The sequence below is a fragment of the Trichomonascus vanleenenianus genome (assembly GCF_965637985.1).
Source record: "Trichomonascus vanleenenianus strain CLIB 3782 genome assembly, contig: TRVA0_007S, whole genome shotgun sequence".
Lineage (NCBI taxonomy): Eukaryota > Fungi > Ascomycota > Dipodascomycetes > Dipodascales > Trichomonascaceae > Blastobotrys > Blastobotrys vanleenenianus.
The window spans coordinates 386,266-413,462 of NW_027481880.1; the positions used below are offsets into that span (position 1 = coordinate 386,266).

General features: G+C 52.1%; 10 protein-coding genes across 10 annotated transcripts; 8 read left to right on the forward strand and 2 right to left on the reverse strand.

Annotated features, from left to right (window-relative positions):
- Positions 1-225: 225 nt before the first annotated feature.
- On the forward strand, positions 226-1,995 carry TRVA0_007S03928 (uncharacterized protein; the record flags this gene model as incomplete). Its single annotated transcript, XM_076683341.1, has 1 exon — positions 226-1,995. The coding sequence occupies one exon, from the start codon at positions 226-228 to the stop codon at positions 1,993-1,995; it is 1,770 nt and encodes a 589-aa protein (XP_076542585.1).
- Positions 1,996-2,599: 604 nt separating this feature from the next.
- TRVA0_007S03950 (Zn(II)2Cys6 transcription factor domain-containing protein) lies at positions 2,600-4,765 on the forward strand (the record flags this gene model as incomplete). The annotated part of the gene is made up of 1 exon (XM_076683342.1): positions 2,600-4,765. The coding sequence occupies one exon, from the start codon at positions 2,600-2,602 to the stop codon at positions 4,763-4,765; it is 2,166 nt and encodes a 721-aa protein (XP_076542586.1).
- Positions 4,766-6,449: 1,684 nt separating this feature from the next.
- Positions 6,450-8,696, forward strand: TRVA0_007S03972 (Zn(II)2Cys6 transcription factor domain-containing protein; the record flags this gene model as incomplete). The annotated part of the gene is made up of 1 exon (XM_076683343.1): positions 6,450-8,696. The coding sequence occupies one exon, from the start codon at positions 6,450-6,452 to the stop codon at positions 8,694-8,696; it is 2,247 nt and encodes a 748-aa protein (XP_076542587.1).
- A 1,684-nt stretch (positions 8,697-10,380) lies between these two features.
- On the forward strand, positions 10,381-11,274 carry AQY2 (aquaporin-2; the record flags this gene model as incomplete). The annotated part of the gene is made up of 1 exon (XM_076683344.1): positions 10,381-11,274. One exon carries the CDS (start codon positions 10,381-10,383, stop codon positions 11,272-11,274), a length of 894 nt encoding a protein of 297 aa, XP_076542588.1.
- Positions 11,275-12,372: 1,098 nt separating this feature from the next.
- Positions 12,373-12,780, forward strand: TRVA0_007S04016 (YqaE/Pmp3 family membrane protein; the record flags this gene model as incomplete). Its single annotated transcript, XM_076683345.1, has 1 exon — positions 12,373-12,780. The coding sequence occupies one exon, from the start codon at positions 12,373-12,375 to the stop codon at positions 12,778-12,780; it is 408 nt and encodes a 135-aa protein (XP_076542589.1).
- A 678-nt stretch (positions 12,781-13,458) lies between these two features.
- CRZ1 (DNA-binding transcription factor CRZ1) lies at positions 13,459-15,003 on the forward strand (the record flags this gene model as incomplete). The annotated part of the gene is made up of 1 exon (XM_076683346.1): positions 13,459-15,003. One exon carries the CDS (start codon positions 13,459-13,461, stop codon positions 15,001-15,003), a length of 1,545 nt encoding a protein of 514 aa, XP_076542590.1.
- A 2,208-nt stretch (positions 15,004-17,211) lies between these two features.
- Positions 17,212-18,000, forward strand: TRVA0_007S04060 (uncharacterized protein; the record flags this gene model as incomplete). Its single annotated transcript, XM_076683347.1, has 1 exon — positions 17,212-18,000. The coding sequence occupies one exon, from the start codon at positions 17,212-17,214 to the stop codon at positions 17,998-18,000; it is 789 nt and encodes a 262-aa protein (XP_076542591.1).
- Positions 18,001-18,627: 627 nt separating this feature from the next.
- TRVA0_007S04082 (uncharacterized protein) lies at positions 18,628-19,257 on the forward strand (the record flags this gene model as incomplete). The annotated part of the gene is made up of 1 exon (XM_076683348.1): positions 18,628-19,257. The coding sequence occupies one exon, from the start codon at positions 18,628-18,630 to the stop codon at positions 19,255-19,257; it is 630 nt and encodes a 209-aa protein (XP_076542592.1).
- A 1,884-nt stretch (positions 19,258-21,141) lies between these two features.
- Positions 21,142-22,944, reverse strand: TRVA0_007S04104 (KilA-N domain-containing protein; the record flags this gene model as incomplete). The annotated part of the gene is made up of 1 exon (XM_076683349.1): positions 21,142-22,944. One exon carries the CDS (start codon positions 22,942-22,944, stop codon positions 21,142-21,144), a length of 1,803 nt encoding a protein of 600 aa, XP_076542593.1.
- Positions 22,945-25,373: 2,429 nt separating this feature from the next.
- RBA50 (Rba50p) lies at positions 25,374-26,504 on the reverse strand (the record flags this gene model as incomplete). The annotated part of the gene is made up of 1 exon (XM_076683350.1): positions 25,374-26,504. The coding sequence occupies one exon, from the start codon at positions 26,502-26,504 to the stop codon at positions 25,374-25,376; it is 1,131 nt and encodes a 376-aa protein (XP_076542594.1).
- Between the last annotated feature and the right edge of the window lie 693 nt (positions 26,505-27,197).

Here is a 27,197-nt window from a genome sequence, read left to right on the forward strand (position 1 = left end):
GCTAAATCACTTTGTGAGGCTCTCGGGACCTTAGTCAGAGACAAGCCCGCGATGGATAAGTACAGAAGCGCCTGCCAGAGGTGCAAGCGATTGAAAGTGCGATGTAATTGGGCCGGAGAGGGCAAGTGCCTGCGATGCTCGAAAGCCGAAGTCCCCTGCCTACCGGCGGTGAACATACGGCAGGCCAAGATGCTTGCCAAGGGCATCCATCACGACTCTCAGCCGATGCAATTGTGGCAGCAGCTCAAGGCTACTATAAGCGTACAGGGGGTGCATGCGCGCAATGCGCTCTACGATCAGATTATTCGAGAGTCCGAAGACGAGCTCCTGGAGATTAAGATGATGTCGCAGGGGACGGTCAAACCCCCGCCTCAGCGGGCCGTCCGAAAGGAAGGCAAGTTCTACATCCAGCAGTTCCCCGAAATCGAGCAATTCCAGCTGCAGGCTGCGGATGTTGAGTGGGACCTCGTGTCTGTGCGGGACGCCAACCCCGTGGGAGCGTTGGTGCGGTCGGGCCTGCTGACCTTTGAGGAGTGCGAGCAGTATTACCATATCTTCAAGTCGCGGATGGCTCTGGCTCTGCCGTTTACTACGAGCGATATTCCGTTCCGCGAGCTGTGTGTGTCACGGCCGTGCCTGGCCATGGCCGGTGTCGTAACGGCCCGGGTCAACACTACCAAGGACCGGGCGGAGATGTATACGAGCTTCATGGACAGAGTGATTCTGGAGAGGGTGGCTATGCGCAACAAGTTTGACCTGGACCTCATCCAGGCTCTGACAATTCACATCATGGCGATATACCCGGGATTCGAGCCTCGATTCTCCATATTTATGCTGCTCAACATTGCTCTGGCAAACAGTCTCGATCTAGGTCGTGAACAGGACCGGGCTGTTCTCAGAGATTCTGAGCATTACTCAGAGAAGGAGACCCAGGAGGCGCTGAACCGTATGAGAATGTACATGTGCATTGCCTTGAATGCTACGGCGTTTACACAAACGTCGAGGATTCAGGTAGCGTCACTGTTTGTCGAGTTTGATACCAATGCGGACGCACTGCTGGCGAGCCCCATTTCGCATGTAATAGACACGCTCATTGTATCGATGGTGCGTATTTTGCGTGTGTCGCGGCTGGGGCTCGACCAACTTACCGAAAACTACCTGGGCAAGGGATGCACCAGCGACGTCGTTAAAACCACTTCCAATCGGTGGGTGTCCAAGATCGACGCAGTGCTCATGTCCTGCAATTCTGCCATCGAGGGCGTCCCACAGGACCTCATATGGATTGGTAACTTGTCGATGCGCACTACATACTGGATGCTCAAGATTAACCTGCTTGAGAATGCGCTCAACATGATTGTGTTCAAAAGCTGTGATTTTAAAAAAAAGGACGCCATCCCGCTCTTTGCGGAGATTGAAGAGACGGCGCAGCAGCTTATTGACACCTTTTTGTCGCTTGCCGACCAGGTTGGGCCATATATTACAAAGTACTACTACTTCCGGCCGCTCTATGCGCTCTCAGCATTGTTACGAGTGAGATTTATTGCGTGGTCGCTACAGATCCCTTTTTCTGTGGATGTTGAAGCGCTCTACGACCGAGTCGAGAGTGTATGGTCTAAGCTTGCCGAGCAGAGTATCACGGCTGCCGGGATGAAGCCGCTACTGGGCAAAGTGTGCCAGTATGTCAAGATCGGGTTCCGCCAAAACGAAATGGGAGAGACTCTTTTAACGCCAAAGTTGCTCCAATCGTTGATGGCCCGCGTTCTTCCTGCTGGCTTTGACGAGAGGGCGATTGAGGAGATTTCGCCTTTATCCGAGGAGGAGGGTAGCTTTGGCAGCGGTAGCTCCTCCAACGGTATGGAAGGTTTTGCAATGGCGGACGTGACACTTTTGGACTACAAGGATGTGCTGGAAGCGCCAGGGCCTGAGGGCATTGGATTGACCTCGGCGGTTGATATTGAGGCTGTTTTACGGGATTTGTTCTCGGAGATGAGATAGCTTTAGAGCTTCGTTATCTGAAGAAAAAAGCAGTGTCTGAAGAGGTCATAAAGATACTGTTAAAGACAGTCTTTGGTGAAGACAATCTTTGACGAAGACAATCTTTGGAGAAGACAATCTTTGGAGAAGACAATCTTTGGAGAAGACAATCTTTGGAGAAGACGATCTTTGGAGAAGACAATCTTTGATGAAGATAATCTTTGATGAAGATAATCTTTGATGAAGATAATCTTTGATGAAGATAATCTTTGATGAAGATAATCTCTGAAGAAGACAATTGAAGAAGACAATCTCCGTATACTTCTTTTGTCTTGGTATATTTATTCTATTAACTTATCAATTAAGTAAACCCATTATTGTAGTAATTGGACTAATGTAATCACGAATATACTGGTAGGCCAACCCTTAACAGATCAACCGAGGAACTAATTAATTAATAATTACTGTTATAATTAATGGTAGGATGAGCCGCTTAACGGAGACAAATGTCGGGATGCCGACATGCCGGAAAATTAAATTCAAACGTTTAACTTTCTCGCATTGGCATCAAAGAGGCTTGATCTGCCGTTAGCGTCAACGCCGATTCGATTCTCATGAAGAACTAATGGAGGGAAAAGATTTCACCAACGTTTGGAGACGTACGAGGGCGTGCCAGCGGTGCTCGCGACTGAAGGTCAAGTGCGTGTACGAGTCCCCCGAGTCACCCGCGTGCCTGCGGTGCTCAAAGTCGAGCATTGACTGCCTCGTGTCCAACGAGCCAAACAACCAGCGCACTCGCCGGGCCCTCGTCGAGAGCCGCCGCAGAGCGCGGCTTGCCCGTGAGGGCGAGAGTGGCGGCAGCCCGACCGCCGCAGTCGCCGCAGGCGCTGAGGCGACAAGGGCCCAGCGCATTGCGCAGCTCCAGGCGACGGTTGCCGCGGCAACAGCGGAACTCCGCGAGCTGCAGCCGCACCACGATGCAAGCCGCATAGAAAGCGGCGGCAGCGGCGCCGCTACTAGCGCCGCCGCACATGATGCGGTGCCCGGGGTGGTGGGGGTGCCGACGACGCCCAAATGTGGCCTGTGGGACGTCGGGGTATTCTACAAAAGAAGCCTCGTCCAGGCAGTTATAGATGCGGGACTTATCACGCTCGATCAGGCCCAGGCGGCCTATGCACACATTGCCGGCGCCATGAGAGTCTGGATCTCGTTTCGCGTCCCTACAGAGTATGATGACACGAACCAGCCAATGCTATCGCTCGCGATAGTCGTGTGCGGTGCCACACAACTACCGGCAGGAGCGCTCCACATGGACCGCCTGGTTGAGTTTTTTGAGCGAGCTCTCGCTGAGCGGACCGTTATGCGCTCGGAGTTCTCGCTGGAACTTGTGAAGTGTCTGTTCATGTTATGCATGTTCCTCCATCCCCGGCCATATCTGCGTGAGAAGCTATACTTCATGGGATGGGCGGCAATGGCGACGGAGCTGGGTCTCGGGAGTTTGGCGGACGTGCGGTGTATTATCGCTGCTAATGCTAATTCGTCCTCCTCGCACCCGAGGCTACCGCCACTTCAGTCGACTTTGCCATTCATTTCGCGGCGGCCATTACAGTCGACCAAGGCTTCTGAGGAGCCGGAAGTATCTGACGACGGCCCAGCAGCTTTGGAGCGGGCCCAGTTGTTTTCTTCTGTCTATCTGTCCATCATTGCCGCGACCATCTTTGTCAGTAATAGGCCGTACTCTTATCTGCGACACGTAATTCCCGATGGGGCCGCGACCATGGACGTGCTGTTTTCTTCCGGTACGCACCTTGACCGTATAATTGTGTATACAACACGCATTCTCCTTGTCGGCAAGGAGTGTAGCGATTTGCTACGTACCCATCTTACCGTACCCCAGACGTCGCATTCCATAAACACGATGCGCGAAGAGTACCGGGGCCGCATTTCCGAGATTTATCACTCTCTCAAGCTGTTTGTCGAGCTGAACCCGGCGTATACTTCGCATCTTGTGATCCCGTGTATGTGCTACTATTCCATGCTAAGTATGATTGATGAGCACATTATCAATTACTACGTGTTTGGCGATGCAAAGGCCAAGCGTGATGAGCTGCTCCACCTCTCGTATGACATGGCCACTGGGTCGCGCCGGCTCATAGACAACTTCGTTGACGCTAGCCATTCGACCGCGTCTTATCTAAAGTATATATTTTTCTCTCCGCTGCACGGTCTGGCGTGCTTGCTGCGATTGCGGCTCGTCCTGTGGACCCAGCGCGAAAGCATTGAGCTCGGGGTCGACATTGAACGCGAGTTTGAGCGAGTCAAGGCGGCCTGGGCGCATATGAGGAAGCGGTACTATGTTGCGACACAGATGCAGGATATGCTCGATGAGCTCGAGTCATTTGTCAAGCTCAAGCTTGGTCGAGGCCCGGAAGAGTCGACTTTGGAGCTGCGAATGATCAACGGCTGCTATATGACTAACATTGACATGCTTCATGCCATTATCCAGCGTATGGTGTATCCAGGTAGTAGCAGTAACCACGACGCGTCAGCAACTCCAGCGTCTTCCTCTGTTGCTGCAACTACGCCTTCTACTGCTACTACGGCCAGCGCGGCTTCTCCTCCTTCTCGGTTGCCGTTGCCCATTGTACAGCAACCGGACTACATTCCGGCGGTATCAACTACTAATTCACAGCCACAGGATGCCATGGGCATGCTATCTTTCAACCAGTCGGATGACATTGAAGCGCTGCTAAAGGGGTTGTTCAATGAAGTGCCTGGCTTTTTAGATTGACGTTTATTTATTTGTACATACTACTCCAGCTATTGTTACGTTTTATTGACTATAGAATTAACTATTATAAGCTGTACCCATCGAATTGGCTGTATTTTGACTGTACTACTGTATCTATTGATCGATAGTCATGATCGAGGTAGCAACATAAAATTCTTTGGCTCAGTTTCTGAGTCGCATCGCGCCGTGGAAGCCACGCAATGGAGTTGTTTCAACAGACGGATGATTTTTGCCATATTCACGTATCTCTTCGTAGATCCACGCGCTCATATATGACTACACCTTCTGTACGTATTTGTTGAATCATCCAGGTCAAGTGGCTAAACCCACGCGAGACTCAGCCCTGTCTTATGTCGGAAGTGCTCAAATGGGCAGAAGGCGTCTAGGGGCCAGGGGGAAAACTATCAAAATGCCGAAATTTTAGGTACATATTGGTATTATTTTATTACTACGGAAATATTGTATATATTTGACACGGACAATACATAGGGTAATGTAGTTGTTGTGTATCCTGGTAAATTGGCGTATAGACTAACGGCATGTTGAAGATCCATTGGGTACGGAACGAGCCAAAATATGTATGCCAGACCTTTCAGCTAGGGGGTGTAACTGGATTGGATCTACCATTTCCCTTCCACAGTACGATTGCATATTCCGTTCCATGGTAGTACAACATAACAATAGATTACAGCCATATTTCCATAGGTTGGCCGCTTCATACTACAGATAGGAAACCAAGTTGAGTTCCAGGGATATCCGACACGAAGCCTGCGTCATGTTTCAATTTTAATGGCTGTACCATCACATCTGCCACCGTCATGACCGGTTCTCACCACGAGATTTGAATTAATTACACCATTATACCATTCTACGTTAACATGTAGTACAGTACATGTAATACAACTTTTCTAGGATATTAATCAATCCACTAACCAGTTATATGTGTAGTGTAGCTAGTTTTACTGTAATTGATGTTTTTAATTATGAAACGCGATCACACAGCACAACGTAGCTAGTCGATTGGTCCCCTCTATCCTAAAGGCAATCAAAGCTAACTTACTACAGCCTTCCGTAACTGTCGACAAGGGAGTTGATCGATCCCCGTAGCCTCAGTTCGTAGAGGGATCTCCGCGAAGCGGAGCCCAAGGGGGTCCAGGGGGACTGGTCCCCCTGGTCATCTGGTTTGAAATATTCGTGTCCCTCAGCTGCTTTAATCTCGCTCTTTTCCAAAACTCTTCGCATGAAGTGTACCATTTAGAGCCTTATCAATCTAAATTGTGAACGGACGATCCGATCATCGGGCCGAGCTGCCACCTTCTGCTCGGTTAAACACCGATCACCCCGACCCACCGTCGGAGGAACCTTCCTCATTCGACCGAGTGAATGCCCCATGAGTCAAGAAACGCACGGCTGAGTCATGCCATCGTGCAGGCACGGTTGGGAGGAAAACCTGCGCGCACACAGAAAAAAAAATTACAAAACAATAAAAGAGCCGTACGCGCCGCGGGAGGGAGGGGGAGACGCCCTAGGTATAGAAAGGCTGAGGTTAAACCATTAGACCATGGCCAATATTGTGAACAGAGATTTAATGAGCTGAGGAGCTGTACTTATTTTGTTGTGTGTGTGTTTTGTGTGGAAGAAATAATATAATATATCTGTGTGTGTGTGTGTGGCTGACTAAAGAATGGCGGCGGATGATGAGACTCGCAACGGGTGGCGTAAGGGCCAGGCGTGTGCGCGATGCCGTCGCATCAAGGTCAAGTGCTACTTCGCCGAGAAGACAGATGAGAAGTGCGTGCGGTGCACCAAGGCCCAAGTGGAATGCCACATGGAACCGGTGCAGCACGAGCATGATAACGAGCCCGAGAAGCGCAGTCGGGCGAAGAGAACGAGGCTGGCCATTGTGCCGCGCAGCGAAAGCGACAAGTCGCACGACGAGGTCATTCTCGAACGGCTCGAGGCGCTGGCACGCGAGCCGTGCAACTCCCGAATAGACCGCCTCAAGCGCGTGCAAACGCTCGAGGGCATCGTGGCGCGGGCGAGCCGCACCCTCGAGCGGCTCACTCAGCAAGCCGCAGGGGATGCGGCGTACACCGACTCGATGCCCAGTTTTGTGGATGAGCCGCACGCGGCGGCGTACAACCGATCCGACCAGTGGAAGCCGCGCGACCTGCGGCGCATCGACGTGGTACAGACGGCCATTGAGTTTGGCCTCATTACTTTAGAGGAGGCCAGGCTACATTACGACCACTTTCGCAAACACCTGCTGCGGTTTTTCCTGATTTTTCTCGTTGGCGAGCACGAATTTGACGAGATGCGCGTTGTGGCACCGGTCATGACGATGGCTATGATTGTCAGTGACTTGACGACTCAGTCCACCGATATTGGGCGTGCGCTTGAGCTCAACCGGTTCATGCAACGCGTGCTCCTGGAGTGGACCTTCATCGAGGCGCGACTCTCGACGGAGATCGTGCGATCCATGCTGCTTATGGTCGTCTACTTCCGCGTCGGATCCGACCTCAATCGCAGCTTTGTGCTCATGACGACCCACGCAATTAGTACTGTGCTCAATCTCGGATCGCGCGAGGACGCTGCGCTCATAGCTGACGAGACAGCCGACAAAGCAGAGCGCGACGCGGCAATCGACCGGGTCCGGTGCTTCCTCGAACTTTACGCGGCATTCTCCTCCATGACGGTGAGTACCGGCCGTACGCAGTTCATGCGCATGCTTCCGTCGTGCAGCTTCGCTATTGACATGATGCTTGCCCATGGGACCCCGGAAGACCGCATGCTGGGGCTCATGGTGCGCATGATGATGACCGGCATTGAAGGCATTGAAGATATTAAACGACACAGCTCGCATCCGTTTGCTGTCGTGCGGCACAAGCTCGATCTTTATCTGCGGCGCGTCGAGGACACAGTGGCGAGCCTCCAACTAATCATGAAGCAGGTCAAAACCATTGACGACAATGCAACCATGTTCAAGACGGCAGGGTTCCACAAGATCGCCCTTTCGCTCAACGAAGAAGCTCTCAATGCTTTGCTAGGTACCTACCGCGGCGAGGAAGATAGCAAGCTGCTTGTATCGCTGGGCTACGACATCTCTAAGTCCTGTTACACCGTCATTGATGCTTTTGATTACGCCCTGGGCACATTCAACATGCCCATGCCGCAGGTGCTGTTCTACCGCGTGCTCCAGATCCTTGGGTGCCTCATCCGGCTGCGGCTCGTCATGCTGAGCAAAGGCATCACGACGCTGGTAGTCGACATTGACGAGCCGTTCGCCAAGGTCAAGGCGCGCTGGGAAGCGGCGCGAAACAAGTCTCTGGTTGCCGCCCAGCTCTACACGAACCTTTTGCGGCTCGAGAAGTGGATCAACCTCAAGACCAAGGATGGTACGCGCGCCATTGACTACGCCCAATCCGCGGCGACTCTCCTCAAGGATATGCTCTCCTGCCCGGGCCAGCGCCGCGGGGCACGACAGTACGGCTTCACATGCTTCCCCGAGGACTGTTCGAGGACGCCCAAGCCGCCAAGCTCTGGCAATGTACCTGACACGTGGAAGAGAGACGATAATACACCGCCGCATACGTTTGACGTGACGCGAGGGCTCCTGCATAACCCTCCGACCTCGGACTCACTGTCGGCGTCCTCCTACGAGTCGCCGCCTGTCACGCTGCAGTCGTACCTCTCGGTTGACTCACGGCAAAGCGACGCCAGTAACGAGGTCGAAGGGCTGGCGCTGCTTCGAACAGCGTTGGACGACGCCTCAGCGCTGACGCAGGAGGCGCCACAGCAGTACTTTGACAGCAATAACACCGTCGCCTTTGCACACACCTCGCCGACGGCGGATCAGATTGAATCCATGGTCCAGGAGTTGTTCTACGACATTAACAAGTTCTCTGCTGGCTACGACTTTCCGCAGTTCTAAAAAACTCTTCTCTGTACATATCCACTTAATTTATTCTAATACCCCCTTGAGGATTGATGTATTCGAGGGCCAGCCCTCGAGCTCCCGTAGTTGGGGGCTCTGCCCCCAAACTCCCGTCGTACCAGAGTTTCTCCGCGAAGCGGAGCCCCAGGGGGGGTTTGGGGGGACTGGTCCCCCCATATACTACTACAGGAAGTTTTCTGAACAATCAATGAATTAATTTGTAAATGATTTAATTCTAAATGTAAAAAAAATTGAGCCGTGGCTGTTCATGCCAAGGATCGGAAGGCGGGACTGGATCTTGCATTACGTCTGCATGGTACATGCAGGATCGGCGTAAAGGTCCGTAGACCCTCTAGATGCAAGGCTGAGCTCGTATATGATACTTTACGAACACAGTTCGAGGCGGCAAGGCTTTTCACTATTTTTACCCGGAGCTCTCTCATCTGTTTCATGACCAGCAGAACCGAGATTTCATGCATGGAAGCTTGCTGTAGCCGTGTTGTGTCCTCTTTTGGCACCGTGACCCAGGGCCCTGGAATGTCGACAGTTCCGGCCAAGACCACCGTGTAGACGGCATTCTTGTGTTTCTGGGAGGGGGGGCGGGTTTGTCTTTGGTCCAGTCCAAAACCCAGATAGCAAAGATAGAAGAACTTGGGACACAACTGGTAGTGTAGGGCTGGGAGGAGGGGGGGAAGAGGGTCTGGTTGCTGGGAGACCCTACTGGCTGTGATATTTCAAAGACAGGGTTCGGTCGGGCATGTTTCGGTGAGATTCACAAACCTTTTTCGTGCCAATAGGGCGGCAGGTACCAAGCTCCAACAATAGGATCAATACGCATCAAAACAGCAGCAGAGAACCCAAATAGAAGACGTATACGGTTTTTTTTTTCCATGATCCATCGGTAGATTGGCATTGCATATGCATATTGTTCGACGCAGCCCAGATACGTCCATACGGGCTTTCCATGAGAGAGAGAGACAAGAAACAAAGGGCGGGACTGGGTTCAATTCCCATGGTCTATACAGCACGGCGCGACAGACTGGCTAAATATGGGCACTCCGGGAAGGTGTCAGATCTCAGCTTTTCACACACTTGTTGTACCCTGGTAAGCACCAGACAAGGGTGGGGAGATTGCCATTGTGAGTACTAAGAAGCCGAGCGCCAAGCGTGATTGTCTTTTGGTGGTACTGTAGGTAGTATCCCTGCCAAAAAGTGATCCATATACCGAATGACCCCATGGATTGATAGTCCGTGTTTGCGGGTTTCGTGAACTCAGGCGGTCGATTAATGTGATGCCCATGTGAGTGGAGGTTAAAAATATGAAATGGACGGGGACAGTTCAACCCTAATTTGGGTTTCCGTGCAGCAGAAATAGGCGTGCCTGTCGTCTGCCGCCATTGAAACAGTCAATCCACTGGTGGGTTCACGATCGAGCATTGCATTGCTTTTGAGAGACGGACTGCGGCGGCAAGTAGACAGCTTGGTAGCGGTTTCACACTCTTTGTTTGGAACCTGTCATTGAAGAAGAAGAAGCAAAGCGGCATTTTCCGTGCAGTAGCACCAATGTCGATGTATAAATAGGCTTCAATTGAGTCCTCCTTCTTGCAAAAACTACCCCTGGTCGAATAGTTGAATTCGTGAACTTTTTTTTTGGCAAATAGTGGCATAGTGCATAACGAAAATGGACGCTACGGCTTCGAACCCCCAGAACAACTTAGGGGCTAACCCTGAGGTCGACGCGAAGAGCGACGAAATGCAGCCAGCATACAACGGTCCAGAGGGGTATAATGGTCGAGCTGACGTTGAGGGCCAGAATAGAGCCGCTTCACGGTACTTGGGTCTGCCCGATGAGGTGCGAAACCACGCGACGGCCGTGGTTGGCGAGTTTGTCGGCACCTTTATGTTTTTGCTGTTTGCATATGTCATTGCCAATTCCGCCAACAATGACAACTCGCTCAAGCCCACCGTGGGCCCCACCGCTTCACAGACACTTGTTATCGCGTGCGGCTTTGGGTTCAGTGTCATGGTGTGCGTCTTTTGCTTCTTCCGAGTGTCTGGAGGCCAGCTCAATCCGACTGTTACGCTGACGCTGTGTCTAGTGCGGGCCATTACTCCTGTGCGAGCCGCACTACTCATGTTCACCCAGATGGTTGCCGGTATGGCTGCTGCGGGTGCTGCGTCGGCCCTGACTCCAGGACCAATCAAGTTCAACAATGCCTTGACCCCGGGCGTTTCTCGATCGCGAGGTCTGTTTTTGGAGATGTTTGGTACCGCCATTTTGTCAATGGCCGTGGTTATGATGGCAGTAGAGAAGCATCGGGCCACCTACATTGCGCCGTTGGTCATTGGCATTGCTCTGTTTATTGGGCACTTGTTCTGCGTCCCACTGACTAGTGCGGGCCTCAACCCGGCTCGGTCGTTTGGTCCAAACATTGCCATGGCCTCTTTCCCAAACTATCACTGGATCTACTGGGTCGGTCCATTTATGGGTTCGTTGCTGGCTTCTGGGCTGCACTATTTGCTCAGAGCGCTTCATTACGAGACTGCTAACCCTGGCCAGGATGCCGAGTACTAATTGACTCTTGTAATTTACTGACCTGTAATACGAACTCAGCTTTATTATTCGGTACGAAAAGTGCACATTTTGGGGTCTTTCATTACCTGTAATGCGAAAAATCGGACGTTTCTTTCTTTAAATGTATGAAAATTGGAACGCATTTTTGATATAATATTTCATTAATTGACCTGTAATATGAAAATTGTAAACACATCTTTGAAATACTTCATTTTTTCAAGCAGTGTGCATTCGAGGGCCAGCCCTCGAGCTCCCGTAGTTGGGGGCCCTGCCCCCAAACCCCCGTCATACGACAGATCTAGTATACCCCGAGATGTACTGGCACTAGCCAATTGAATAGTACAAGATTCCACCAGATACAGGGTGTTAATTTTGATTAAATTCTATTTTCTAGACCTAAGAGGGACTAAAATCAGGTATTTGAGGGTTTCAATCAAGGGTAGATGGGTTACGCCATGTGCATATCAGCCCGATAAGATGTAGCCTCAGGTATCATATCACCTATAGCCAAGTCGGGTTTGCATAGCCATGAATTGTCACGACGGACCGTTGATGGCCCGAGTCCTCCGCGAAGCGGAGCCACAGGGGGTTTGGGGGACTGGTCCCCCAAGAAAGCACGATTTATGGCACAGAGTCCGTATCAATGCGCATCATGCTTTTCAATCACGAATGTCAAACGCGTTCTTCTTCTGCGGGCTGTACCGACTTTTTCGACGCATATGCAATGTGACGCGTCACTTAATCGTTCCACAATTACTGTAGCCTACTACAGTTGTATTTCGGCATTCACTACAACTACCCGGTAACATCTAAAGTTTACATGGGTAGCTACCCTTACTAGTGGTGCATCTGACTAATTAACTAACGAAATACAGTGTATCGAAGAGGCGAAAGGGCATACCGGACGGATTTTGAGGGTCGAGAATGCGATTAGAGGCTTGGTTGCGTCGCAGTGCGTGGGTTTTGCGTGTGGAGTGAGTCAGGGCTGACGCACGGCGTTACTCAGCCGCCTTTCCTGGGTGGGCCTTGTGAGCATTTAAGTCCCATTGACGACAATATCAGTGGAACGAATTTAGACGACACTGTTGAATGAATTGAATGATGACGCGCCACACGCATCTGCTCACGACGGACCTGCTGCTAGCGCTGTTGGCGTTGTTTGTTCCGCCGTTCCCGGTTATCATTAAACGCGGGCTGTTTACAGTGGACACCCTGCTAAACGTTGCGCTCACCATGCTGGGAGGCATCCCCGGCGTGGCCCATGCGTGGTACATCATCCTCAAGTATCCCGACGACGGGATCCCATTCCTTGACACGCGCCGGGGCAGCTACGACATAATTCCCGACGCAGAGGAGGGCTCGACCACTCCTCCCCCCGGGGGCAGTGACGGCCAGACTGCAGGTGTCTACCAGGACTCCTCCTCCAATGCAGCAGGTTCCTCATCCGCGCCTCCCCAGTACACCAACCCACCTACCGGCGATAACAAGATCCAGTACGACCATTAGCTATAATGTAAAACTAATTGAAGGCTCTCCGCGAAGCGGAGCCCCAGGGGGGTTTGGGGGGACTGGTCCCCCCAATTACACTAGGGGCGGTGTGTTTGTGTTCGAGGGCCAGCCCTCGAGCTCCCGTAGTTGGGGGCTCTGCCCCCAAACCCCCCCAGGTCACACGAGTCTTCATGAAGGGGAGCCTAGGAATGAGTGTATACCTGTCTCAGCCAGAATTAGGCAAAAAAAGCTTGTCCAATGCATTGAATGTCCCTCCCATGTAAGATGGGTGCTTCGATTCAAACGATCTCGCTGCGCCTCACCCACTCCGTTTTTGCTTTTCCTCGGGATCCTGAGGGGGATCATACTTATAGTATACGACCCCCGGACAATTGCACGTCCCTATAGGCCCATCCGACTGGTTCTTCTTTCTAATTACCCCCGTCCAAGAGAGTTCAAAGCCAATCGAAGCCTGGAGGCGGAGTCGGAGTCCATATCTTGACGAGTTCACTTAACGAGTTCACTTAACCCGCTTAACTGATTGGTCCCAAATTGCGACAAGACAAAAAAGTCACCATCCGATTACGAGAGAGAGGCAGACGCTTGTTGGCCGAACGCACCAGGGAAAGAAAAAAAAAACACCCGTAGGAGACCAGGCGGACCGACGGAGAGCGTACCAGCATAAAAGCAGAGAAAATGGACCACAGCGGGTTCGGGGAGTCGAACGAAGGCCCGTATTCCAACGAGCGGTACACTAATGGCAATAACAATGGATACAGCGTCTTTGACGAGTTTTTGAACACAGAATCTATTGGAGCGGACGTCGTGGGAAGCAGCAGTAATAACAGCAATGCGAGCCTAAGCCTCAGCACTGGTGCGACCCCGGGAGTCGACAGCTTTTGGATACAGCCCCCCGACGCCAACAGCCCGTTCCAACACCATCGCTCAGGCTCTGCCCACTCAGACGCCCCATCGATAATGCCGTCACCACATTTATCGGCGGCTGCTTCACCCTACCACTCGGCGTTGTCGTCTCCATACCTAGCCCCTGCGACGACAGTGCCACCACAGCAGCCAGGAGCCGCTGAGCTCGTCCAGCTGGCCAATGATTTTTCCATCGTAGACCGTAGCGCGGCTCCCGAGTCGCCGCTGTATTTGGACGACTTCAGCCTCTCGGCGGCCGAACAACAACACCAACAAGGACAGCCGCACGCGCCGCAGATGACCCCGGAGATTAATGTCGACTTTGTGCCACAGGCCCAGTTCGACACCCCCCAAATTGCCTCGTACGGTACCATAGCACCACCAATTAATGGCAGACAGAGGTCGCAGTCGGACTCGGACCTGAGGCCCGTGGCGCCTCCCGGGTATTACCCGCCGCACAGTGGTGCGGCTCATACGGCGGTGCCCCCCATGTCACCGGCGCAGCCGCATTCGCCGACGGCGGGCGACTTTCTGTCGCCCGAATCGGCCGTAGAGACGCGCCGGTCGCGGAGTGTGTCGACGTCGGCCAAGTCGATGCCCAACAGCAGACAGTCGTCACGGTCGCGGTCGCGGTCGGCGAGCCGCGACTACATTTTGGAGCTGGCGACGCCCTCACAGAGCACCAAGCGCGTCCAGAAGCATCCGTCCTCGTTTGCATGTCACCTGTGCGACAAGCGGTTCACGCGCGCGTACAATTTGCGGTCTCACCTTCGTACTCATACCGACGAGCGGCCGTTTGTGTGTACGGTGTGCGGCAAGGCGTTTGCGCGACAGCACGATCGTAAGCGCCACGAGGCATTGCACTCGGGCGAGAAGAAGTTTGAATGCAAAGGCGTTTTGTCCGACGGCAAGACGGTGTGGGGCTGTGGGCGTAAGTTTGCCCGGGCCGATGCCCTGGGACGACACTTTCGCACTGAGGCCGGTCGGCTGTGTATAAAGCCGCTTCTAGAAGAAGAGGAGCGTGAGAGGCGCAAGCGCGAAAAGGAGCAACAGCCTCAATTATATGTCGACGCGTATGGGCAGCAGCAGGCCCCCGGTGGTGTGCCTATATATTTATCGGGCGAAGGCACGACACCGTCGTTGATGTTGTCTCCGCCTAGTAATAACGCGCAGGTCCAGCAGCCACCGCCGGTACCACCGCCGCCGCCGCCGTCGCAGAACTATGTCTTCCCGACGGCTCTGCTGCAGCAGTTCCCGAGTCTCATGTACGAGGGGATGCTTTCGGGCAGCGACCTAAGCGAGGACGAGCAGAAATAGCGTAACAACTCTGCTGTAGCAATTCCCGAGTACGAGGGGTGTTCTCAGCGAGGATGAGCAGAAATAGCGTAACGATGTTGATGATGTGCATGATGATTATGACATTCTTGAGTGTATTCGATACACAATATCCTCCATTAACCCATTGGCCAAGGAACGTTATACGTAAACTATTAATAAGCATGGAGTATTAGAAATGATTGCCGTTAACGATGATCCAGACAATTGAGCATGAAGATTAACGAGGTGGTCATTGGGGGTAGCGTTGGTATACTGGGGGCCAGCCCCCAGACCCCCGGAGCTCTGCTTCGCAGAGGATTTGTCACCCACATCAACCATGGAAGATTAACCAGATAAAACATTAATGAGATGGAAAACTAACCAGATAGGAGATTAACGAGGTGAAACATTAAACGGTTGGAGACTAACCAAATAGAACTAATCAGATGGAACATTAACCAGAGTACTAAGATTATCGAGGTGGAGCGTTAACCATGGAAGATTAGCGATGTGGAACATTAAATAGTTATTACTGTAGTTGACAATTAACAAGGGTCTGGTGGAACATTACTCAGATAGCTAGAATATTAATTAGATGGAAAATAACAAGGTGGAACAGTTGGAGATCAACCAGATAGACAAGTAATGAGACAGGGAGCATTAATAGATCGAAGCAGAATGAATAGTTCTAGTCTGTCATGTGCAGAAGTACAATTGGTCTGTCATTAGAAATTCGGATGTATAGCAGATCAATTGGTTGTTTGAGCGATGTATTCATATGGTATAAATGGTATAACCATTTGTTACCCTTGATATTATCACGTTCTCTTTAATCGTATGATATTATCATGGTCTCTATCCACCATATTATCAGTCTCTATCCATATCATGCTATCAATAATCTCTATCCATTTGCTACGCTGTCCATATGAAATTAGCGATACAATCACGATCTGTCATCCATCTGGTATAACCATGGCCCCTATCCATTTACTACGCTATCCATATGAAATTAGTGATAAATCACGATCTGTTACGTATCGGATATAATAACGACCCCCTGTTGGCCTTAATATAATGGTTATCAACCATGGTCTCTATCCGTGTGCTATAATTAAGACCAGCGATCAGTGGTTATGTTATCACGAGCGGTTATCCGTATGATCATGCTCTGTTGTCCGAATGATCTCTGTGATCCCAATGATATAATCATGATGTCGACATCCATACGATACGAATAACATAATCATATTTCTGTTGTTCATGATATTATCACTGGGATTTATGATATGATCATAATCTCCGCTATCCATATCATCTTGGTTATACACTGATATACAGTAATCATGATCTGTTATCCACTGATATAATCATGATCTCTTATCCATATGATCTTAGTTAACCATATTACGTTAACCATATGATCTTAGTTAACCATTGGGATTATTACGATATCCATATGATCTTAGTTAACCATTGGTATTATTATGTTATCCATAAGTTATCCATTGAGAGTATCATTCATATGTTATCCATATGATATTAAAAACGGTGTATCCAAAGATGGTTAGACAGTACCCGGTAACAGGCAATGGTCCAGCCAAAAAAAAACCAGTTAAGATAAACCAAGATTGGTAATATGTATAACTAACGCTTCTCCTGTAATAGCCATTAGGATTCAAGGGAAACGCCAGGGGTATAAACTGTCGCTTATCTCATCTTATCTTTTTAATGCACAAACCAAAAAGATGCCATTATTAAATTTAAATACTTCAACCCAGAGTCCTGCAAAACAGGAATACCCCCCAATAACCAATCCCCTTAAATACCAAATACATACTAATGTAACGAGCCAACAATAAGCTACTACGGACAGAAATCAATGGGCATTCCCCCCTCAATTGAAGCCCCCGTGAAGTGAGATATGTCAAAGTGGCCACTATAAACTCTCAACAGCAAAAAGTCGGGCTCTCCATTGCCCATCCCTTCACTTTGCGGAGAGCCCCGGGTTATCCGGCCATGTCCAGGGGGCGACCCGCTGATAAGAGGAGGTTGGATCGCGATTTTTCGGCGGGGACAAAAATGTGGGCGGACAACGCCCCTTATGTACGATACACCACACAAACTTCCCCCCAAAACCATCTTTGTATAACACACGACGGTCGAAGTGAACTTAAAAAGTCGAATATCGCAGAGTGAATCGATAAAATGGAGGATAAGACCAGTGGCGGAAAGTTCAGCTGGATGAAGCGGCTCGTTGGGCGGAGACACCATGGCGTTGCCGCGCGAAGCGACCAGGCCGCATCACAGCCGCCTCGGCAAGCGCAGCCTCAGGAGCCACCGCGACACAGCACAAGCAGCGGCGACCTGTATGAAGACGGTAGCGGAGCAGAACGTACTTCAACTGAGGCTCCAGAGTCGTTCCGCGAGGAAGACAGCGTCAGTGCCCCACAACAACAGCAGCAGCAACAGCAACAACAACAACAGCAACAACAACAGCAGCAACGCGTACAGATTGTCGACAACAAGTCGTCACTGACGGCGACAACGGGGTACGATGGGGACTCGGTGTCCTCGACGAAGCGGCGGTCCAACTCGAACTTCACCGTTCCTTCCATTTCGCATACGTCCATCACGACGATCACGCCGCCGCCGTCGGAGGTGACGACACTGACGGTGCCTAATTCAACGGCCAACATCGACAACGCGTCGGTAATTACAATCGCGTCCTCGTCGAAGCGCGGGCGCCGGTCCTTTGACACCAACGCGTCTACGCGCGCAATTGCGCCCGAGTCCATTCTGTCGCGTCGTGAGTCTGGGGACTCTCTGTCCAACGGGCCCATGCCGAGTAACAAAAGCATTAGTGCCATATCGATTGCTGGGTCCTCTCTGAGGCGTGGTGTGCGAACCCCGACTACTGGAGCCTCCATTGCCAGCGTAGAGTTCCCTGACCACGATGACCGTCATAAAACAGACGAAAATAATTCTACTCCATAATTCCGACGCGAAGCGTCGCTACGGGGGGTTTGGGGGGCTGAGCCCCCCAAGAAGCCTCCAGACCGTCCGCACTTTTTCACCTGAGCCTCACGAGCCGCATTGCGCTCCCCGACCACGATGACCGTCATAAAACGGACGAGTCTAATTCTACTCCATAATTCCGACGCGAAGCGTCGCCACGGGGGGTTTGGGGGACTGAGCCCCCCAAGAAGCCTCCAGTCCGCACTTCTTCACTTGAGCCCCACGAGCCGCGTATAACGCGGCTCATGCGGCTCGGCGATAGTTACGCCGCATGCGGCTGTGCCACGCACACAGGCACACCACCCCTTATTCTTTTCTGCACCTATCGCATGCTATTTGCGTACAAGACGTATTGTTGAAAAAGTATCAGGTCACGTCATAGAACGTGTCTCCCCCTGGAACACATGTATATATGTTGAAGTTCGAAAATGTTTCAACATGTAAAAATTTTCCGGGCGTGGGAGATTACTCATATTGGCGGTACTATGTGAGCCGAGGGGCGCCGGGCCGCAGCACGCAGACATATATATATATATATACCGGACTTAGCAGGACACATATATCGTCACCAGAGTGTGTCCTAGACGAAAACTAGAACTTATAGATATGTCTGCTACGTTGTCGCCGTTGGTACAGCTGCCTGTTGGCACGGGCCCGGCACGGTGCGGAGGGCAAGCAGCTGCTAAGAAGCAGCGTATTGAGCCACTGCAGATTGGCTTCGGGTACCTTTCGCAGGTGTACCGGGTCAACGAAACGAGCATATTGAAGGTGTACGACGGCCATTTCTACAGCTCCAAAATGCCGCAGTACGTGGTCGAAGGAGCGCACATCAGTGACGTGCTCTACGCCAACGAGGTGTACGCGTTCAGTGCGCTTCACCACCTCCAGGGAACCGTGGTGCCCCGGCTGCTGGACTACGGGTGTTATTACAACGGGGAAGTCGTGGCGGCCATCGAGGGGCCGTACATCCTGATGAGCAACGTCGGCAGCGTGCGTCCCAACACTAGCAGCCAGGCGCACTACGACCTGGCGGCGTGCGCACTTGAACATATCCACGCGTGCGGCGTCGTCCATGGCGACATTCGCATCCAAAACATGATGCTCACCGGCGACACGGTCACGTTTATTGACTTTGGCCACTCGCGCGTCTTTGACAAGCCCGATACCGACGAGGAATTCGCCCGTGCCTGTGCCCAGGACTGGCAGCGCCTTAGAAACATCTTTTCCCCAAACTAACCCTACTAACTTGTTCTACTAACGATTCAACTTATTTATTTATTGTCATTCAACAGACAGTTTTATACACTATTAGATAGCTAATGAACACTATCCACCCTCAATCCCCCCCCCCCTACTTGAGTACACTGGTACTGCTAGACTCACCCATACTCCTGGGGGGCCGGCCCCCCAGACCCCCCGTGGCTCCGCTGCGCGGAGGAATCGCTGATATGAGTCTAAATTGCGCGGACGCTAGCTGGATGCTACTGATCCTTTTCAATATTGCTAAACTCCTCAATACTACTAACTTTTCAATACTGCTAGACTCCTCCATACTCCTGGGGGGCCAGCCCCCCAGACCCCCCGTGGCTCCGCTGCGCGGAGGAATCGCTGACTTGAGTAGCGGTATCTTTCAATTGCGTGAATGCTAGCTGACTGCGACTGATACAGGCTCAATACTGCCAAGCTCTTCAATACTGCTAAACTTTTCAATACTGCTAGACTCTTTAATATTGCTACACTCTTCAATACTGCTAGAGTAACTGCTACTACTTCCTTTTACACTGCTAGGGGGAATTGTATGAAACAGAGCTACAGCAGGTTTGCTGGAGTAAGCTATAGCATGAGAGTATTTTCTGGACCTCCGGTGGCTACTGTAATAAAATACGAGTATGATATCTAGTGGTACCATATACCACCAACACCTAAATTGGTATAATAATACAGCAACTTTAGCATATGAAGATGTTAATACACAGAATCCATTACCTTGCATTATAGCCACAGCTCTAATCCCATTACCGCTACGCGGAGGACCAATCCAGTGTCCAGTAACGGGAGGTTTTGTAACTGGGAATCTGTCTGTTATGGAATAAACTACCGACAGACAAATTGTCCGCGAGCCACAGGGGGTTTGGGGGACTGGTCCACCTAATATTTCTCGAATCAATGTATTCGAGGGCCAGCCCTCGAGCTCCCGTGGCTCCGCCTCGCGGAGGGCAAGTTTGTCAGTCGCTTGTAACAGGTTGTCGTAACGAAAGTTGTTTGCGAGTTGGTTACAGCCTGCAATGCGGGGGAGTCAACTGGTGGAGGGTTTCCCCTCTTAACCACAGGTACGGGTCCTCCGCAAGGCGGGGCTTCAGGGGAGGCTGTATAGTCCCCGCTACGTGGATAGCCACAGGGGGGAGGTTGGCATGGGTCTAGATGAGCAACAAGGAGCTGGGATCTAGAATATACTGATTGCTACGCATGGGACGAACCCCTGGCCAAAGAGTGGTACGTAAGGAGGTTTGAGACGATCTGAGATGCAAAAATAGCGAGGCGATGCCCCTTAGACCCGCGAGGCTGGGTTGGCCAAAAAGCAACATGTCGTTCAATAGAAGAGCCAGTGCTGGGGATGCAGCAGGGTGCGTGTGGTTTCCTGCACGCAAGCAGCAGACGAATGGGTCTCCAGCCGTTTGGTGTCGCATATATGGCGTACAGGAACATATGCATCGACCCGTCTCTACATCTGAATGCATCGCTACATTCGTGGAGACTGTACAATGCGAGGAGTATGCACCGACCCGTTGCACTACATTCTGCATTCATTGAGTAATGGCCATCGCATATGCATTGCACAAAGATCTACTGGGGACACAAGGTCTACTGGGAAGTCTAATGAATTACAAGTCTACTGGGAATGCTATGCTTAAAACTCTGAATGACGAGAAATGAAGAAGTATCACGCGTGTGACGGGGGTTTGGGGGCAGAGCCCCCAACTACGGGAGCTCGAGGGCTGGCCCTCGAAAGCACACTGCCGCTAGGGGGGGCCAGTACGATGAATTGATGGATGGAGCGGGGATATTTGCATTCTCTATAGATCATTAAAATTATGGCATCGTCACAATAAAATATACACATTACTCGTCAACCTTGACGGACTTGGCCCGCTTGTGCGGTGGCTCGTCGCCGCCCTCACTGCGGCGCGTGTCGCCGGTCTGTGGCTCCTTCTCGGTGGCCGCAGTCGACTGGTACATGCGTGGCGAGGTCGTAGACGGGCGCGACTGCGAGTCGTTCATGATGGCAAGCCCGATCTTGCCCGTACTGTCCTCCTGGTTCGACGTCGAGTTCGGCGTGTGTGGCAGCGAGTCGGTCAGTGGGGTGCCGGTGCCAGTGTTGGTCGCAGCGCTCGGCGCTGACGCGTACTCGGATGGAGTCGAGGTAGTCGCCGTGCCGTTGGAGCTGGTCTGAGGCGGCGGGAGCGTGGCCGAAGCCGCATCGGCGTTCGAGTGGGCAGCCGCAGAGTTCGCGGCATTAGAAGCAGCCCCATTGGGTGGCGGAAGGGTATTGTTGTGCATGTAGTACCCGTTGGAGCTGATCTGGGGCAGCATGAACCCGCTAGACGCGCCGTACCGGCTGGCCGCTGGCGGAGTGCCTGCTCGCTGCTGCTGTTGCTGCTGCTGCGGAACAGCGCTGTAGTAGTCCTGCGGGTAGTAGTACTGCTGCTGCGGCTGCTGGCTCTGGGGGTGCGCCTGAGCATGCTGCTGGGCATGGGCCTGCTGGGACACGTATCGGTCGTCCTGCAGGTGCGCCTGCGAGTGCGGCTGGGCTGATGGGGTGGCCGAGTGGCTCACGGAGTGGCTCGCAGAGTGGTCCTCCTCCTTGTCGGCCTTCTTGTCGTCACGCTTGGAAGCAGCTGCAGCAGCGGTGGCTGCAACAGCGGCTACGGCCGCATTGGGAGCCGTCGAGGTCGCACTACCACCCAGCATCTGGGTAGTGGTGGGCCGGTGGTAGTTCGACGGGTGGTAGAGCACGTTCTTAATGTCGGTGACAAACAGCGGGTACAACAAATCAATGATCTTCTCCCGGTTGGCGAAGTCCAGCGCCCGGTCGTAGGGGATCCACACGCCCTTGAGATGCATGGCGCCCGCCTTGACGACGTGTCGGTTCTTCTCGCCCTTGAGGATACCGTCTCGTCGGCCTCGCGTCATTCCAGCGACGTTGAGCAGCTTGGTGCCGTTGATCATGTCGTTATCCTCTCGTCGGGCGACGCAGATGCCTCGAGCCTCGACCTGGAAGCACAGAGTGCCCTCGTCCTCCCACAGAGTGGTGGTGACCTTTGGCTTGGCGCCCGGGGGAGCGATCTGGCCAGTGGGGTCCGTCACGGTGGGGGCGACCTGGTGGTACTGCTGGGTCGCCTGCGGCGCGGGCGGCTGGAGCTGCGGCGGCTGGCCGTGGTGGTGCGACAGCAGCGACATGGGCTGCTGGCCGACGCCCTGCTGCAGGTACTGGCCGTAGTGGTAGGTCGACATGTAGTGCGGGTGCGTCTGCGTCTGCTGCAGTGGGTGGTGAAGGTTTGAGGGGGTTGAGTTGGGGTTTGGAGTCGTGGCTACCGGGGTGGTGGTAGACGAGTTAGCGGCGGATCCAGCGTAGAGCTGGTGCGCTGTGCTGTAGAGCGGCAGGTCCGGAGACGCGGTGGAGGCCTGCAATGAGCCCTGGGACCCTGCGGAGGCAGAAGCGTGGGACGCGCCTGGTGGGGGCGTTAGGGACGTGAGGTAGTGGTTGGCCTGTGGCTGGTAGTAGGTGGGCTGGGTGTTGAAGTACTGCTGCTGCGGCTGTTGCTGGGACGCGCCCATCTGGCGCGGCAGGCCGTTGAGGTCGTAGTGGTGCGCCGCCGACGAGGACTGCGACGACGGGTACGAGTATAGAGACGACTGGTTCATGGTTTCTATTGGTATTTTTTTTCCTTTATAATCGTGATAATCTCTCTAGAATATATCACAAATCACCAATTTCAAAATCTCTAGGATATGAAAAATGGAGTGATCTCAGGGGAATTGGGGGGGTGGAGAGTGGGGAGTGGCCCGTGCGGTTAAAAGTTTTAGAGTTTTTTTTTCCGTCGCGTAACCTAATCAATTGACACAACGCGGGCCTTTCTACGAGTTACGGCGAGTTCTACGATCCCAAGCGGAAATCTATGTCAGTAGAGGAGCTGAAGTTTCCAGAAAAAAAAAAAGGGGGAAAAACCAGCAGACGAAGTCCTTCTTATGTTGGATTATACGCAGGCCCGCGAAATTTATATATTTTTAGGGAAAAACAAACTGTGTCTCGCTTGTTTCTTTTGGAGGGGTTTGGAAAGGGGTTTGCTTTTTTGTCGCTTGGGGGGATGTATTGTGTTTCATAGCCGTCTTTGGTTACTTTTGCTCGGGCTCAAAAAGCAATCAGAGACACGACTAGTTGTGGGCCCCGGCTCGTGGGCGCTCAATTGAGCCGTAGCCGAGCCGATGGAGGGGAGGGGAGAGGACCTCACCACGGCGATAAAAAGGTGCTAAAAAATGTTCAATGAGCAACCAAGATATGCGCTTTAGCACACATAGGCATCTGTACGATGTGCTCGTCCAGCAGAGCTGTGCTTTCAGTCGAGCAGAGTTCCCCCTGTGTTGTAGTGTGGAAATGTGTCTAGACGTACGTCTCTGGTGCGCCGTTGCAGACCCGCGTATATCTGAACACACTGCGTAGATCTAATCCCCAACCCCCTAACCCTCCCCCCCCCTTCTAGAGCGCCGTTCGTAGTACGGCGGGGGCGGTGGCGGCAGCGGGAGGGAAGACAGTTTAATCTAATCGGGCATGCGTCGAGATTACACAGTCTGTCCTGTCTGTAGTGTATCTGATATGCCATCTGTGGTGCGTTTTACATACAACGGTGCGCGATATGCTTCTTCCCGTACATAGTCATTTCATCACTTCACTTGGTACACTTCATTTGGCACTTGGAGTATATATGGTTAGTGGCATTGGAGAGGGTAATGTGATAAATAATACCGGTTGCCATGGCAGAATTGCCCCTCAAATCTCCTTTTCATTTTTGCTTCTTTCATCCCCTATGTTTCGAGGTAGGCCGCCGGTGGTGTCATGGCGACGACGGGTGGTATCGGCTAAATTGCCCACTCTGGACAGAGTTGGCCCGTGATAAACCTCCCGTCATTCTCTCTCACTACGTGTAGTAACATTAGTGGGTGGTTTGTAGATATGAGATAGCGGAGGCCGTGCCCGCGTGCGCGCGCCGTCTTATATTTTTTATTTTTTTTTCATTTATTTTTTTTTTTTTTGGGGCTGGCCGGACTACGGCCCGGACTCTCTGCGACTTTTGCCTTTACACACTGCCAAGTACTGTTGTTGTCGTATTTCTTCTACATTGTATCTGTGTACTCCGTCAATCAATGTCATTCTTTTGCATTATCCATTACATATATACGCATAGGCATACTGGCACTCCATACGAATGGCAAATTGGAGCACGGGCGTTCGTGGAGCACACACCCTCTGTCCCCCCCCTTAATTTGTATGACTAATATGGAAGCGAGGGCCACGCAGAGCGCCCAAAACAGAAGTGTAACTGCTCTGTGTAGTAGTGACTGTCTGAGACATGCCAGCATAATTAAGAGACCTTGGTGTACGTGGGTGTGAAATATTGCTCTCTCTCTCTCCTGGATCCCCACGCGCCCGTGTGGTAGGCGACCTCCGCGGCTCTGACGAATCGGGAATGCCTCGGCGCGGACCCCCCTCCTCCCACCCGAAAATGAGGTGGCGGGCCAATTGCCCATTTTAATTGCGACCTCGTTTGTTAGACATGCGAAAAATTCCGACGGCCATTGCATCACCGTTACATAGTTTAGCTATAGTCTCGCGGCTGTATGCGATAAACCGCGCGATCTCTGGGAAGTCTCCCTCTCCCCCCTGGAGGCATATGCGCGTTTTCAACGCGTCCAGCAGTATCTGATAAGCGCCCTTTTGGTACTCTCGTCCCTGCCTCCTGCACGATCGTTTAACCTACCATGCGCCATGCACCCTCTTACAGAAATATGGCATAATGCAAAACCTGTTTCACATTCGTGCATATCACACATCAAACGTCATAACCCACGTACCCCCCCTTTTCAGGTTGTCTACCAAAGTCTCCTGAGCTCAAACGGCCTTGACCCAGTCCCATGTCGTGGACGAATGCCGAAAATCATGGCCAGCCCGTGTCGTAGATGAATGACGAGAACACCCCAACAGTGATTGCCGGCCGTAAATACCTCAACCGTCACGAGAATGAAACGACCACTCCAAAGATGGGTTAATGACTGCCTCGTGGGTGCAAAGGGTTAGGTTACCGGGCAAGGCGATGGCCGCCTCCCTGGTGCCACAACCACAGCGCCTCGACGGCATGGGCCCGAACGGTGAGGCTCTTGGTGTGCGCTTCGTCCGCAGCCTCGTGGAGAGTGTCCAAGACTCGTGCGTAGTCCACGACGCCCCACAGCCCCATGGAGATCTCCTTTCCATAGAGACCCTTTCCTAGCTTGTACAAGACTCGCCCCAGCGTTTGGATGGCAATGCATCGCTGCGAGGCCACTGTGCTTCGGGCTAGATGCCCCAGCTCGGCGATTGTGTAGCCTGCGGCATGCGGTGCGTCGCCATGATGGTGCAGCCCGCGATGGGTTGGCACCTGCAGCGCCTGCCGGGGACTGAGCAGGTCGCCGTGGAAGTCGAACCGAAGCTCTGAGGGTGCTACAGCCCCCTGGTCCTCGGTGTAGCTCGTCATGTCCTCCTCGCCCACAGGCTGCATCCATTGCAGCTTCTCGGGCTCTGTTTCCAGCGTCGGGAAGTACTTGGCGTGAAGCTGTTCCATGAAGCCAGGGTCGTTGACGTCAAGTTCCTGCCTTTGGGGGGGTGCAGGAAAGTGCACCCCGGAAGCTTTTTCGATTGTTGGCTCTTCATTAGCTTCATTAGCCAGCTCTTCATTAGTAGGCTCTTCATTTGGGCCTTCATTAATTGGCTCTTCATTATTAAATTCCGGTTGGCTTTCAACAATTGGATGCTCTTCACTGGATGGTTGGATAGATGGTTGGAACTCTTCCATATTTGATAGCGTTTCAGAGGAATTGAGTGGATTGAGCGCCCGATTCACGTCGTCTTCGTCAAGCATGCCACCTTCATGTGCTTTAGCCCGTTTAAGCAACATCTGAAGTACTCCCGAATCAAGAGACCCCAGCAATTCATCCCGGTTCTGCTCAAACTCCGCCTGTGACATTTGCGATATCTTTTGCAAATTTTCCATGTGAATCTGCTCGGTCGCCGATAAGCCACCCTTAGAACTGGCAGGAACCTCTGGCTCTTGCTCCTTCTGAGCCTTCATTCTCTGCTTCCACCGCGATTGCTTCTTTGGACGCATATCACCTGGTCCCGGTGGCTTCACCGTTGCAGAGTCCACCTCACGCTCTACGATATCGCCTATATTCATTGCTTTCAAATCACTGATAAATCGGCCTCTTCCATATGGTGATAATGTGGTGATGTATGCCGGGCCTGGCGGTTGGGAGTTTCGTGTGCGCGCGCCGGTGCAAAATCAAGAACCGTTTTTTTTTTTGCTGGTTTGCTTTTTCTTAAGACATTGAGTGAGATCATTCTGTCTGGTTCCGTGTGTTCGGACTTGGATCACCGTTATTTCCCGTTTCAGCTGAGACCGTTTTAATCTTGCGTTCTGTCAGACCCCAAACGGTTATGTTTCGAAAAACCCGTTTTCGGCTGAATCGCAACTCTCCACCTGCCATGCAATGCTTCCTCCCCCTTTCATTTTACATATGCGATGCGTTGTTCCTGGACTCAAATTGCATTAGAAAAGGCCATTACTTCGTTCAGCCGTATTGGCATTTGGCCATTCGTTCATTATCCTCATGTTTATTATCCTCGTCTGGCGGAGAATGCCGTGTGAATGTTGGAAGGCGGTGATCGGTATTAGTGGTCTCGGAGACGGTTGTATCCGGCCGATATCGGCGAAAATTCGGAATTCCTGGCCCACTGGACACTTAATAATAATAATATATCTTGATTATAGTCTGAGCTAACGCTAAGGAAGACTGTGTCTAAACATTGGGCTTCAACAGCCGGCTCAATATAAAAATTAACATAAATCAATGGCAGAACATTAAGTAGC